The 15,472-nt window shown below is 44.4% G+C and overlaps 1 protein-coding gene across 7 annotated transcripts in view; it reads left to right on the forward strand.

The window, feature by feature from the left end:
* The window catches only part of LOC139162873 (zinc finger protein 665-like), a 43,940-nt gene that overhangs the window by 16,938 nt on the left and 11,530 nt on the right, over window positions 1-15,472 (forward strand). The window contains exons 1-3 of one of the 7 annotated variants that reach the window (XM_070743747.1): window positions 6,251-6,859; window positions 7,791-7,914; window positions 8,026-8,093. The exons of 2 other annotated variants lie outside the window; for them this stretch is intronic. In XM_070743747.1, coding sequence (XP_070599848.1) covers window positions 6,446-6,859; window positions 7,791-7,914; window positions 8,026-8,093 — 606 coding nt within the window. In that variant the 5' untranslated portion in view covers window positions 6,251-6,445. Of the gene's footprint in view, window positions 1-6,249; window positions 6,860-7,790; window positions 7,915-8,025; window positions 8,094-15,472 lie in introns of those variants that run through there. 4 more of the 7 variants (XM_070743744.1, XM_070743752.1, XM_070743750.1 and 1 more) reach the window with 4 other exon arrangements.

Consider the following 15,472-nt stretch of genomic DNA (forward strand, 5'->3'; position numbering starts at 1 on the left):
CCCTTTTTAACCATTTTCCTTTGTTCTCAAAAATTCCACTTCTCAACAAGAGGGGCGTGGCCAAGTGCAGGGGTGACATGGAGTTCCCCGGGTTCCACCGGGGAACCTAGATATCTGTGTTGCCTGGGAATCTGGTTCTATCGGAACTGGGTCAGAAGAAGGTGAAGAAGGGAGATGATGTTGGCAGTATGGGAGTGGACGGCAACCTCCCCCCCCCCCCGGAGCCAACAAAGAGCACCTGACCAGCGGAACAGGAAGACAGCTTGTCAAAAGCCGTCTAAGCTGCAGTGGCCAGGATAGATTGATTTGATTTTTGGATTGGAAGTCACCTGGAAAGGAAATTTAAGAAAAGTGCTGGAGAGATGAGTTGGAGACATTTAAATATGTTAAAGGGTTAATTAAATAAGGTTCAGGAGGGAAGTGTTTTTAATAGGAAAGTGAACACAAAAACAAGGGGACACAATCTGGTTAGTTGGGGGAAAGATCAAAAGCAACGTGAGGAAATATTATTTCACTGAAAGAGTAGTAGATCCTTGGAACAAACTTCCAGCTGACGTGGTAGATAAATCCACAGTAACTGAATTTAAACATGCCTGTGATAAACATCCATCCATCCTAAGATAAAACACAGGAAATAGTATAAGGGCAGACTAGATGGACCATGAGGTCTTTTTCTGCCGTCAGTCTTCTATGTTTCTAAATTGAGCTGGTGGCAGGTTAGGGCCACCCCAGTTCTCAGATGCCTGAAACCCCTCCCTACCAGATTATTGGACCCCACTTATTGAGCCAGGCTAGGCAGAGCACAACCTCCTCTGTGATCTTCAGAACCACAGCAAACTGTATATGCTCGTGGTGGGCCCTATCTCAAAGGTGTTCTGCTTAGGAATATGTCACCAGTTGTCCTCGTAACAATGACCCACCCAAAATAGATGGGGTATATTAATTGGTATAAACCCACCCCTAATTTTGCCACTGTTGCAGCTTTCATGAGGCAATGAGTGCATCCCAAAACCACAAGGGCTTTGCACTCGCAATGCCTCATTGGTGTTAGAACAACTGGAATCAGAAAGGGTTTGATAGCCTTATCATGGGGTCAGACTCTCCACCCCCAATCCACCCCTCTCCATCTTTGCTACTGCTGGATGTCTATCCTTCATTTAGGATGGCTTCATTTTCGCCAGGGAAAGGATGACCCATTTGTGGCACTCCTTGCGACATCAAGGACCTCGGAGTACTAATAACTAAAGACTTAAGTGCCAAAGCAGGCTGCAACATCGCCAAGAATGCCTCAAGAGTTGTTAATACATAATGCTACGTAGCTTCTGCTCTGGAAATCTCACACTACTTTCCAGAGCTTATAAACTTTCGCCAGACCCATCCTAGAATATAACTTATCTGTTTGGAACCCATACTGCATTTCTGACATTAATACCCTTGAAAATGTCCAGAGATACTTCACCAGAAGAGCCCTTCACTCCTCCACTCGAAATAGAATACCCTACGAAACTAGACTTACAATCCTGGGTCTAGAAAGCTTAGAACTAAGACGCCTCAAACATGATCTAAATATTGCCCACAAGATCATATGTTGCAACGTCCTGCCTGTCAAAGACTACTTCAGCTTCAACCACAACAACACAAGAGCCGACAATAGATACAAGCTTAATATTAACCGCTTCAAACTTGACTGTAAAAAATATGACTTTAGTAATTGGATGGTCGAAGTGTGGAACTCATTACTGGACTCTGTAGTATCATCCCCTAACCGCTAACACTTTACCCTTAGACTATCCACGGTTGACCTCACCAAGTTCCTAAGAGGTCAGTAAGGGGCGTACATAAGTGCACCAGAGTGCCTCCACTGTCCTATAGTCTCTCCTATATCTCCTATATCATCTCTTCTATACCTATATCTTTTCCTGCTATTCGCTCATAGTTATATTTCACTCCTTTATTTTCTCCTCTATTCCCCCTTTAATACATTCTACCTGATTATATCCTCTGTATCCCTCATTGTGTATTATTGTGTATTGGACAAAACAAACAGACAAATAAATAAAAATCTCCATGGGATTCCTGATGCTCTTTCTTGCTCTGCCTCATCTGGGTTCCAGTGAACAGCCTAGGGCTCTTCCATTCCATGGCTTGATGCTGAGGATTCCTGCATTAAAGCCATTAATCTGGTCCGCACAGGACGAAGCTATTCCGCCAACCCTTCGGCGGAGTGCAGAACATATCATTGGAGCCCATGCTGGTCCGGTTGTGGTGATGGCAGTTGATGGTGCAGAACCAGTCCAATCTGTCTGAAAACCATCTCTGAGAAAGCTGGATCCCTTTTTATGGGGGGGGGGGGGGGGGCTATGGTGATGGTGGGCTGGGCTGAAGAAGGCAGCACAGGAGAGGCACAGAAGGACCCAGAACAGGATCACATTGATTATTTAAGATGCCACATGGGACTGACCGTGGTTGGAGCCCCAGCAACCTTTTGATTCCAGGATGCACCAAGGCTTTGGCAGGGCCATGCCAAGACCCTTGCTGGTGTGGAGGGATTTGGAGGGATGCAGAGGGAGACACCCCCAGAACAGACTCTGCCTGCAGCTGAAGGAACCTGCCATTCTCGGGGAAGGTGGGGAGGGATCTGAGTCTGAGATAGCCACTGTCCAAGATGGGGAGCAAGAAGGGGGAAACGGATAGGGAGGATCTTGAGGAAAGGGACGTTGTGGACATATAGAGGCTAAGGAGACCAGGCAGATTCCCAGGATCACCGCAGAGCCTTGGATGGGTTCCTGTTGTAATCATAGGTTTTTAGGCACTCAACTTTGGGAGAGAATATTGCTGAAGGGTGCTGTTTTAGCCTAATGGATGCTGTATAAACCTTATTCTTCCTCTATGAAAAGGCAGCAAAGTCCAGGCTGAGTAAGCAAGCTGCAGAATCCATGACCATGTGGAAAATAATTAACTTGATATACAACATGAAGAAAACCTATAGCTAACTTCCATATAAGGAAATATATGCCTTACTCTCATTCCTTTGCTAATTATCAGTAAACGCACAATCCAGGAAAAGGCAATGAATGGCGCTATAGGGAAGTCAAGAGGAGGTTGCCTTGTACAGCACATGAGTGAATGGTAGTTGGGGGATGGCTTAATGTATGTGGCGTTCACGAATAAATACACAGAATATGGAAAGAATTTTGTTCAGAATGGTAATCTTACTTCTCATAAGAGTATCCATGATTGGGTGAAACTATATAGCAATAGCAATTCCTATAGGAATGTCAATAGATCCTGAAACGGTTTAGGATCTCCTTGTGCCAAAAGTGTAGCTAGTGGCGCCAGCCACCAAGGACTTGTAGCGGGCTTAGGACTTCAGGCACCAGGGCTCCATCAGTTCCTGGATGGACAGAAGGAGATAATTGTGTCTTGGGGTGGGGGAGAAAGGAAAGAGAGAGAAAGGGAGGGAGAGAAAGAGGGAATAAAGGAGAGAAATAGTGAGAGATAGAATGGATAGAGAGAAAGAGGGAGGGAGAGAAAGAGGAAATGAAGGAGGGAGAAAAAGAGTGATAGAAAGGAAAGAAAGAGGGAATGAAGGAGCGAGAGAAATAAAGAGTGAGAGATAGAAAGGATAGAGAAAAAGAGCGAGGGAGAGAAAGAGGGAATGAAGGAGGGAGAGAAATAAAGAGAGAGAGATAGAAAGGATAGAGAGAAAGAGGGAGGAATAGAAAGGAAAGAGAAAGGGAGGGAGAGAAAGAGGGAATGAAGGAGGGAAAGAGAGTGATAGAAATGGTAGAAAGGGAGAGAAAGGAAAGAAAAAAGGGGATAGAAAGAAAGGAAAGAGAAAGGGAGGGAGAGAAAGAGGGAATGAACGAGGGAGAGAAAGAAAGAGTGAGATAGAAATGATAGAAAGAGGGAGAGGGAGAAAGGAAAGAAAAAAGGGAGAGAAAGGAAAGAGAAAGGGAGAGAGAGAAATAGGGAATGAAGGAGAGAAAGAAAGAGATAGAAAGGAAAGAGGGAGGGAGAAGAGGGAATGAATGAGGGAGGGAGAGAAAGAAAGAAAAAGGATAGAGAGAAAGAGGGAGAGAAGGAAAAGAGAAAGGGGGGAAAGAAAGAGGGAATGAAGGAGGGAGGGAAAGAAAGAGTGAGAGATAGAAAGGATAGAGAGAAAGGGGGAGGGAGAATGAAAGAGATGAGAGAGGAAGGAGGAGAGAGAAAAAGGAGGGGGAGCGAATTATGGATGTCAGAACTCGCGCATGCGTAATGGCACGCGCCCACCTTTTCCTTGCCGTGCAAAGACCATAAATAGCTTCCAGTTTCTGAATCTGAGATGGAAAGAAAACAAAGGCAAAGAATTAAAAAATGGAATTCAGCCACTAAGCAACCTTCACCCAATCTGCCCGGAGCCCTAAGGGGCTCATCTCAGAACAGGGCCGAGGCCACCCAAGCAGGGCAGGGAGAGGTAGAGAGGCCGCTCCGACCAGGAACCCGGGGTGAATCCTGCCTCCTCCTCGCCCAGCTTCTCTCCTCCCCTCCTTTCCCCCCTACTAGGCCTCTTCCCTGGATCCCTGCCGCCTTCCCGGCATCCCCGCTTTCCCCTGCAGGCGGAGGGCGGCTGGGATCCGTGACGGGTGGCTCCTCACCCAGGCACGTCTGGATGCCCCCCACCAGCCTCTCCGTCCCCTGCAGAGCCACCAGCGGTTAAGGGGAGGGAGTGCAAAGTCCTAGAGCGCCAAGCGTTTGTTATGTCATTTCCTTCGCCGCCGCCTCAGCTAAACCAGCCGCGACGTTCAGTGGACCAATGGGAAAGCCCCTGGAGTTTCTTGGCAGAGGGTGCCCCCTAATGGATTTGAGGCCGTGCCGGGATTGCAGAAAGGGTGGGAAAGAGGAGCGCGTCTGAGAAGGGAGAGGGAAGGGACAGTGAGCATGGGAAGAGGAGAAAAGGCTCCTCTCAATGGCTCCCGGTCAGCCAGAGACCTCGGCCTCTCCAGAGCCGCCATTTTCTCCGTCTTCCTCTCCTTCCTGTCCAGGAACCGTTTCTGGAGATGAAGAAAAACCTCCTCAAGAACCCCCTGCTCAAGCTAGATAGATTAGATCAGTGTTTCCCCACCTTGGCAACTTGAAGATATCTGGACTTCAACTCCCAAAATTCCCCAGCCTGCAGGGTCCCTTTCAACTGTAATAATAAATAAATAAAAATAAATAAGCCACAGCCAGGGAAAAGATTGGGGTTTTCAAAATCGATTTGTCTTCTTTCTTTACACACAGCTCCCTTTCTAAGATTGACTCGGCTCTGGTGCCCGCGGAAAGAGACTGAGGAGAAAGGGGCGGGGACCTCGTTCCATCATGGAGGGAAGCATTTTTTACCTCAGGCTTCTTAATTCAGAAGCGAAGAGGGAGAAATGGGGCCTCATCTCTGCCTAGAGAAAAGATAGAATTGTAAACCTCAGGAAGGGAGATCGTGGAACAGGAAAATAAAGCTGAACCCCATTTCCACGGAGGGACCGAGGGGGAAATTCGCCTCACGAGGCGCCACTGGGAAGCGGAAGCCCTGAAGGCTGGGGGGAGGGGAGCCTCCTCATGGATGTCTCCACCATCTTCTCAAGCAGATCAACCGCTGCAGGGGATCTACTCCCAGACACAGGGGATCTCGAGTGGGGGGAGGAGCGTGAGGAGATTGCCCGAAACTCTCTGGGCTGGAGGGGAATCTGAGGCCGCCCTAGACGACCCGCTTCTAGGCGGCGAGGAACTCCGAGGTTCCCCAGAGAGGCTCCCGGTCTTGGTCTTCTGACCACCCGGCCGTTTCTGACAGGATTTGGACCCTTTGGAGGCTTCCTCCGATCTTTGTGGACCCTTCGGGACGGCTGTTCTTGGAGGAGGCGAGTTCAAATCCTCCAGAGATTTTTCTCCATCTCCACCGACGGTTCCGGGACAGGAAGAAAGTGCCGCCTCTGGGGCGTCGAAGCCTTACTCTGACATTGAGTCATTGAGGGTTTTTTTCCCCTACTCCCATGTCCATCATCTCCGTCCTCTCCCTTCGGGTTCCTCTTTCCCGCCCTTTCTACCATCCCGACACTTTGCCCCAAATCCACCAAGGGGCGCCCTCCGCCAAGAGAAGGGGGCATCGGGCGCTTCCCTATTGGCCCACCGGAGGTCGAACGTCTCGGCTGCCTTTTCAACAGAGGCTGCGAAGGAAGTGACGTCACAACGGTTTGCCGCTCTAGGGCGCCGCACTCGCTCTCCTTACACCCTGGACTCCATAGGAGGCGCAGAGGCTGCGGGAGAGGCTGGCGGAGAACATCGAGACGGGCCCCGGGTGAGGGAATTTCCAGCCGCAGGGGCAAACGGGGAGCCGGGGAAGGATCTGACTGGGAGGAGGGGAGGGTCGGCACCTGGAGACCCCCAAGAGTCCTTGGACCCATTTGGAGTTGCTCCGCGGGACAGAGAAAGGATGGAGACCCCACCTCTTGCAAAGGAGGGAAGTGGAAAAGGCCCTTCAGCTGCTCAGCCTGGGAAAGAAGGGAAACTCTGGACAAGAACTGGGCAGAAGATCCTGGAGGAAGAATCCATCCTCCCTTCCGAAGTTCAGCCGTGGAAGTTCATCCAATACCAGGAGGCTGAAGATCCCCGAGGACTTTGCAGGCGACTCCATGACTTTAGTAGGCAATGGCTGAGACCAAAAAAACACACCAAGGCCCAGATGCTGGACCTTGTGGTTCTGCAGCAGCTCCTGTTCCTTCTGCCCCCAGAAATGAAGAGCTGGGTGCGGGAGTGTGGAGCAGAGACCAGCTCCCAGGCGGTGGCCCTGTTGGAAGGCTTCCTCTTGAACCAGGCCGAGGAGCAAAAGGAGCAGGCCCACTTGCACGTAAGACATTTTTGAGAGCTCAAAAGAGTATAAAGATTGTGTTTCAATACTTCACCCCTCCTTCCTAAACTTCTCTGATGTTCATTATACAGTATGTGGCAATTCATCAATTCTTTTTCTTTTTTGCAATTTTTTTTAAAAATGTTCTCCACAATAACATGCTAATACAACTCAAACATACAGGTAGTCCCTAACTTACGACGGGGATCTGTTCCCATGGCATGTCGTAAGCCGAGTTTGGTGTAAGTCAGAATATTCCAATTTACACGAATATTCCGACTTACATGGTGGCGGCTTCTAAGCAACCAACAGCCGGCGAAGCCTCCTGCTGAACGTTCGGGCGAGGGGATCTCCACGGTGGGTGGCCTCGGAGGCTACAGCAACGCAGCACCGAGAAGGACCGGCTGTTGGTCCCTTGAAGCCGCCGCCACCTCCGTTCAGGTGAGGGGAAACCACAGTTTGGATGGCTTTAAAAAACCATTGTCCCCTGCCTCTGGTCGTGGAACTAAGCCGGCTGGCTGGGGGGTGGAGTGTCCCTGACTCCTTCCAGTTGCCAGCAGCTCTCCACTTCTTCACCATCCCTCCAGGGTGGTTCCCACCTGTTTCTAAAAGAACCAGGTCCCCAAAAGGCAGGGATATCGGGGATCCCCTTCAAGAAGAGGGGAACTCCGTTGAGCCACGGTTCTCAGCAAATTGATTATATATGATGATTTGGCATACAAGGAGAAGAGTGAAGAGAATAAAATATTAATTGTGATTGTATTTTAAGATTGGCCAATTCATCAATTTTTGAAAACCTTGTTCTATTGTTTTCTCACTCAACCTCCCAGATGGATATTGGGGGCTTTGAGGTTGTGTTCCGAATATAAGAATCCACTTTATGTGTCATGTACGTTAATTCTGCTTCTTTTTTCCTTCCTCCTGTTTGAAGTGCGGCACTGTGGAGATCAGAGATCCTGAGGGAAAGAAGAAGAAGCCACCAAAGCCCCCTCATGAGCTATTTTTCAAGAGGATCCCTTGGGAAGAGCCAAGTCACCTCGAGGACACCTCAGAAGGTAATGAAATCTTCCGATGGCCCATCTGCCTTATTTTTCCTCTCTTCTCTTCTATAGAATATCTCCTACTATTTTTTAATTATGCATTTTGAAATTATTTATTCAATACAGAGAAACAAAGAGTGAAGCTTTCTGTTTTTTATCAAGGAGATCAAACAGCGGTTGAACCTCCAAATCAAGTAAGAAAGGAAAAAAGTTATGAGATTTGTATTCTCCCTTCATGAAATGAAGTGGGTGTGCAGAGTGCTCTCTCTCCTTCTATTTCCCTCCCTTGTTTGGCCTGGGTTATTTTTGTATTCTTGCACAACATGGAAAACAGAAGAGCAGGTTCAAGTTGCTAAACGGCTGTCCAATTTCTTCTTAAACACCTCCAGTGTTGGAGTACCTACAATTCCTGGAGACCGTCAGGAAATTTCTCTTTACTTGTAGGTCGGTTCCCAACTTGAATATTTTCCACCCCTTGCTTCTTGGAACACCGCTATCATGTCACCCCTTAGTCCTTGTTTTCATTAAAGTAGAGCTATCCAATTCCAGAAATTGTTCTTTATATGTTTTAGCCTCCGCTCCATTAATAATTTTTATGCACTCTTTCTGGAGTCTCAAGATCTTCTTTACACCTGGGAACCAAAATTGGATGCAATATTCCAAGTGTGGTCTTGCCAAGGCTGACAATGTTTCAAATAGCATCCGAGAAATAAATCTGAGACCAAGGCTTTGCCTTCTTCAGTGTTCCAATTTATTAACATGAACATCTTAGCAGATCTGGGGAAACCCGAATCTAAAGTTACAAGGGTATCTTATTTATTTATTTATTTATTTATTTATTTATTTATTTATTAGATTTGTATGCCGCCCCTCTCCGTAGACTTGGGGCGGCTAACAACAATAATAAAATAGCATATGGCAAATCTAATATTTAAAATAGCTAAAACCCCTTATTAAAAGCCAAACATACACACACACAAACATACCATGCATAAATTGTATAGGCCTGGGGGGAAGGAATATCTTAATTCCCCCATGCCTGATGGCAGAGGTGGATTTTAAGGAGCTTACGAAAGGCGAGGAGGGTGGGGGCAATTCTGATCTCTGGGGGGAGTTGGTTCCAGAGGGTCGGGGCCGCCACAGAGGAGGCTTTTCCCCTGGGTCCCACCCGACGAAGGCCAACTGGGTGGGACCTAACCGGTCGCTGGGATTCGTGCGGCAGAAGGTGGTCCCGGAGATATTCTGGTCTGATCCCATGAAGGGCTTTATATCTCCACCCAGGTTAGAGTTCATTTCCTTGCATCTCCTCCCACAAGCCCATCACATGGACCATACTTCTTCTGCGAGTGTATCCTGCAACTCCGAGCAGCTTTCGGGCAGATGCTGAACAAATACTAACCTTGAGAATTTAAAAGCCACCACCACCCCAATTTTCACACACTCTCACACCAAGAAACATTCCAAAAGAACATAGCATAATGTGTCAGGCCAAAACTTCCAAGCATTCTGGCTTCGGCCTGACAAAGGCATTATAAAGTGGTACTACCATGTTTCCCTGACAATAAGATATGTTCTGATATTAAGCCCAAACGGACTTTTCAGGGCATTCACTGAAATAAGCCCCCGCCCCCCAACTATCTAGGGAAAGGTGGGGACATGCCCCACGCACCTAGGTGGAGCCCACTTGGGGGCAACAGAGGCAGCCGCTCCCTCGCCCAGTGGCTCCCGTTTGTTGCAAACCCAACATCCTTTCCTCGGAAAGATGGCAGCTGCAGAAGCAGCAACTCCCGTAGCAGGAGGAAATGTTTGGTATGTTTGTGAGTGACATAGGGGAAGGTTTGGTAGGGAAGGTTTGCCTATTTGCCCATGACACTAAAGTCTGCAATACCTTTCTAGTGTACCTTTTAATAATAATAATAATAATAATAATAATAATAATAATTATTATTATTATTATTATTATTATTAAACTAGATTTGTATGCCACCCCTCTCCGGAGACTCAGAGTGGCTTACAACAATACATAGTACAAATCTAATGGTTAAAAAAGACAGTTTAAAACCCTTATTATAAAAACAGTCATGTATCCCAAACCAACCACACATAAAATGAAACAGCCCGGGGGAATCAATTTCCCCATGCCTGACAGCAGAGATGGGTTTTGAGGAGTTTGCGAAAGGCAAGGCGGGTGGGGGCAGTTCTAATCTCTGGAGGGAGTTGGTTCCAGAGGGTCGGGGCCGCCACAGAAAAGGCTCTTCCCATGGGCCCCGCCAGACGACATTGTTTCGTCGACAGGATCTGGAGAAGGCCAACTCTGTGGGACCTAATTGGTCGTTGGGATTCGTGTACCAGAAGGCGGTCCCGGAGATATCCTTGTCCGATGCCATGAAGGGCTTTATACCTTGGCATTGTGTCCAGAGAAAAACATTGCAATAAAACTTCATACTTCTCGGACTCGCGAGATTTTTTTCTTACAATGTTTTTCCTGGACACAACACGGAGGAACACGATAGAGCTACAAGTCCCAGGTAGAATGGGCATCTTGCGGCCCAACACATCCCAGCTGCCAAAAATGAGTCTCCATCCCACATTTCCCACAGCCAGTCCGACACTTCCTCCCTACTGTACCCCCAAAATAATAAGCCCCCCGATAATGCCAAAGCCATATTTTGGGGGTCAAAAGAAAATAAGTGCCCTTTTTATTTTTTGGGGAAAATGGTAATATTTCATGTCATCTTGATTCCATCCCTCTCTTAATACAGACTTTGATTCTGTTGTGGATTTTTTGACACCTGTAGCATACCGCTGACTCACGTTTAAGTGGTTGTCCACTAGGACTCCAAGTTCCCTGACTCCTGTTGAGCCACGTCTCATGTTCTATGCCAATGCATTTGGGTTTTCTTTCCTAAATGCAGAACCTTACATTTCTCACTGTTCATTTTGTTTTATTAGATGGGGCTCAATCTGTCAATCCTTATATATCTCAAGCTTGTCTTCTGGAGTGTTGTTATTCCTGTCAAATTGGTCTTGTCTACAAATTTGATGAGTTGTCCCTTTTTTTTTCCAATTTTTTAATTAATTTTCATAAAATAAACAGACACACATACAGACATTAAACATAAAGTGGGGGTGTATTTCCCCCGCTTCTTTTGAAAGTATGCATTCAAGTACAGAAAAAGAATACATAATTGAATACAGTGATCCCTCGATTTGCGCGTTCTCGATTAGCGCGAAACGCTGCAACGCGGTTTTTCAAAAAATATTAATTAAAAAAATAAAAAATTAAAAAATAAAAAATAAGTCCACGCTAGTTCTCTCTCTCTTTCTCTCCCTGTTGCCGGCGTGGTATATGAGAGAGAAAGAGAGAGGCAGAGGTCGGGCGCATTACCGGGAGGTGGAGGCGGCGTGGGGACGCTGGGTGCCGGGGACTCCGAGGAGGGGGTGGACGTCTGTTCCCTGAATGGAGACCGCCGGCCGCTCAATCGGGCCGGCAGGGAACAGAATGGAGCCTTCCGCGGCGGGGCTGGTAAGGGGGGGAGCCGAGCCCAGCCCCGTGGCATTCGCTTTCCTCCCGCCCGCAGCCGACTGATCGTGGGCTCCTTCGCAACCTCGGAGAGCTTCCTGGTTTTTGTGAGCTTTCATGCCCTGGAAGCTCTCCGAGGTTGCGAAGGAGCCCACGATCAGTCTCGGCTGCGGGTGGGAGGAAGGCGAATCCCCTGTGGGCTCCGTTACATCTTCCGCTGCCAGCCAGGCCATGCTGGCGGCAGCGGAACAATCGCTGGCTGTCAACTTTTCTTTTTAAAACTGGGCAGGAGCTGACTTGCCTCCCCAGTGCTAAAAAGAAAAGTTGACAGCCAGCGCTGCGACTGACGGAATGCTGAGCCTCCCGTTCTCCCCCACCTCGCCCCTTCCGGTTTCGGCGTTCGGAGTCCGGCGCTGGGGCCATGCGGGGCCGCTCATCCAGGGGGGCGTGGACTGGCAAGCGGCAAGTGATCTGGCGGGAAGACCAAGGGAAGGTTCCTTCAGCCGCCCAACACCTGATCCGCTCCGCAGCGCGGCAGCAGCGAGGAGCCGAAGATGGGGTTTCCCCTTTGCCTTTACCCCATCTTCGGCTCCTCGCTGCTTCCGCGCTGCGGAGCAGATCAGCTGTTGGGCGGCTGAAGGAATCTTCCCTTGGTCTTCCCCGCCGCCCACACGCAAACTCCACCATCTGCGCATGTGCGGCCATGAAAAAAATGGCGCACATGCGCAGATGGTGGTTTTTACTTCCGCATCCAGTATAACGCGGAAATCGGTTAGCGCGGGAGGTGTTGGAATGTAACCCCCGCGCTAACCGAGAGATCACTGTATATGTCAAATGTTAAAAGGTCTAGTAATTTTGGGTTAAGGTTTTACAAATCTTAAGTGCAATGTAAATACTGTATTAGGTAAAATTCTTAATATGTTGCTTATACGTAAACTAATATAGCATAGTCATCAAAAAATACCTTTAATGGAATCCTAAGTACTATACTAATATATCATATTCATCAAACAAAACATTTAATTTCAACTACTATACGTATATAGACCAAAATTCTTAATATATTACTTATACATAAACTACTATATCATAATCATCAAAAAATACATTTAAACTAATATTAATATTGTTATCACCTAGGTAAAAACAAATACAAAAAATTAACTAAAAATAAATGTCTATATCTTATTTTTTCTTATCTATCCATTTATAAACATTGTTCCATGTTTCATAAAATTTAGTATCTTCTTGATCATTTAATCGTCTTGTCATCATGTCCATTTCAGCGCAATCTAATATTTTAACTATAACTTCTTCTTCCTTGGGGATTTCCTCCCCCTTCCAATTTTGCGCATATATTATTCTAGCCGCAGTTAATATGTGTATAATTAAATAAAGAATTTCTTTCTTGTAAGTCTGATTGGTAACTCCTAATAAGTAAAATTCCGGGGTATTGTCTATATCTTGCTTTACTATTTCTTTTAATATTTTCTCGATCATCTTCCAGTATATTTTAGCTTTACCACATGTCCACCATTGATGGTAATAGGTTCCTATATCCTTCTTACATTTCCAGCATAATGGAGATGTTTTGGGAAACATTTTTGCTATCCTATTTGGTGGGAGATGCCATCTGTAGAACATTTTGATTTGGTTTTCTTTTAATGAGACTGATTTGGTCATTTTCCAGTTATTAATCCAAACTTTCTCCCATGTGTCTATGTCTATTTCCTTGCCAATATTTCTGCACCATCTTATCATAGTATCTTTTAAAGTCAACTCTATATTTTTATGAGCAATGAGGAATTTATATATTTTCCCTATCATTTTTATTGGATTAGTAGTAATTAGGTTACTTAACAAATTCTTACTTTTATTAAAAATATAAAGAGTTTTATCCTTCTGGTATCTAGATCGAATCTGGGCATAGTGCCACCAGTCTATTATTATCCCTTCTTCTTGTAATTTAATCCTAGATTTTAGCTTCATCTGGTCGTTTAGTAATTCTTTATATCTATAAGATATTTTCTTGTCTTTTATGGACTTTGGATGGGTTATTGCTTCTAGGGGGGCTAGCCATTCTGGGATATTTAAGAAGTGATTTTTCTTTATGTCTTTCCAGACTTCTAGTAGATATTTCCTTAATGTGTGCCTTTTAAAATATGAGTGATTTTTTTCCTTGTCGTACCATACAAATGCATGCCATCCAAGCATAAGATCATGTCCTTCTAAATGTAATATTCTTTTGTTCTCTAGAGTTATCCAATCTCTAACCCATGTTAATGCGGCAGCCTGATAATATAATTTCCAATTTGGAAGGCCAAATCCTCCTCTTTCTTTGATATCTTCTAGGCAATTTATTTTTATCCTTGCTTTTTTCCCTTGCCATATAAATTTTTTAACTAGGTTTGTCAAAGTTTTAAAAAAAATTCCCCCTGGATTTATTGGAATTACCTGGAAGAGAAATAAAACCTTGGGTAAAATATTCATCTTAATTGTTGCAATTCTTCCTAAAAATGATATTTTCAGGTTATTCCACATTACTAAATCTTTTTTAATTTCTGTTAGTAATTTTGTATAATTATCATTTTTTAATGTTATTGTTTTCGCTGTTAGATTTATTCCTAGGTATTTTACTTTTTTTACAGTCTTTATTCCAGAAATGCTTTCTAATTTGATTTCTTGTGTTTTGTTCATATTTTTAGTTAAAAAATGTGTTTTGATTTTGTTTATCTTTAAACCTGCTACCTTTCCATATTGTTCAATAGCTTGCAGTAAAGTAGGAACTGTTGTTATCGGTTCTTCAATTATGAACGTTAAGTCATCTGCAAAGGCTTGGACTTTATAAGTTTCATCTCCTACAGTTAGACCTTTTATTTTAGGATCGGCTCTTATTTTAATTAATAGAGTTTCAAGAATCATAATAAATAGCAATGGTGATATAGGACAACCTTGACGAACTCCCTTATTTATATCAAGTGTTGGTAATTGATTATTGTTCAATATTATGTTGGTTGTTTGTTTTGAATATATAGTATCTATTAAGTTAACAAATTTTGGGCCAAATCTCATTTTATTTAATTGCATTTTTATGAATATCCAATTAATGTTATCAAAGGCCTTTTGAGCGTCTAAAAACATTAAAGATGCTGTCTTGCCTGGATATTGTTCATAATACTCTAGTGTATTTATTACTGTTCTAAGATTATTTTTAATTTGTCTCCCTTTTGGTCTTGGTGTATTATTCCATTTATAACTCTTTTGAGTCTGTCTGCATAAATGGCAATAAATATCTTGTAATCTACATTTAATAATGATATGGGCCTATAGTTTTTAATTTTTTCTGGGTCTGTGCCCGGTTTGTATATTAAAGTTGTCAGTGATTCTGACCAAGATTTAGGAATTTTACCCTCAAGTCTACATAGATTGAAAGTTTCTAACATGTGGTTTCTTATTGTTTCATTTTCTATCTTGTACCATTCTGCCGGTATGGCGTCTGGGCCAGTGGCCTTATTGCTTTTCTGTTTTTTAATTGTTGTTAGGAGTTCTTCCATTGTTATTGGTCCATCCATGGTGGCCTGTTGGTCTTCTGTTATTTGTGGTAATTTTGAAACTTGTAAATAGTTAAAGACTTCATCTTCGCTAACATTGTCTTTAGCATATAGATCTTTATAAAAATTATACACAATGTCTGCCTTTCCTTCTGTATCATATTTTATTGTACCATCTTTGTCTTCTAGTTTTTTAATTAATTTTGATTGGCTCTGTCTTCTAAGTTTATATGCTAGCCATCTGCCTGGTTTATTTGCGTGTTCAAAATAGTGTTGCTTTGCTCTTTTAATTTTTTCAGTTATTTGGTTCTGTTCTATGATTCTAATTTTATGTTTAATTACATTTATTTCTGTTTTTAAGTCTCTGTTCTTGATGTGTTGCTGCGATAAAAATTCTAATTGTTTTAATTCATTTATTAATTGTACATACTTTAACTTGTTTTCCTTGTTATATTTTGCTATGTAGGATATTGTTAATCCTCTTATGTAAGCTTTAACT

The sequence above is a fragment of the Erythrolamprus reginae genome, chromosome 2, assembly GCF_031021105.1.
Source record: "Erythrolamprus reginae isolate rEryReg1 chromosome 2, rEryReg1.hap1, whole genome shotgun sequence".
Taxonomy (NCBI): Eukaryota; Metazoa; Chordata; class Lepidosauria; order Squamata; family Dipsadidae; genus Erythrolamprus; species Erythrolamprus reginae.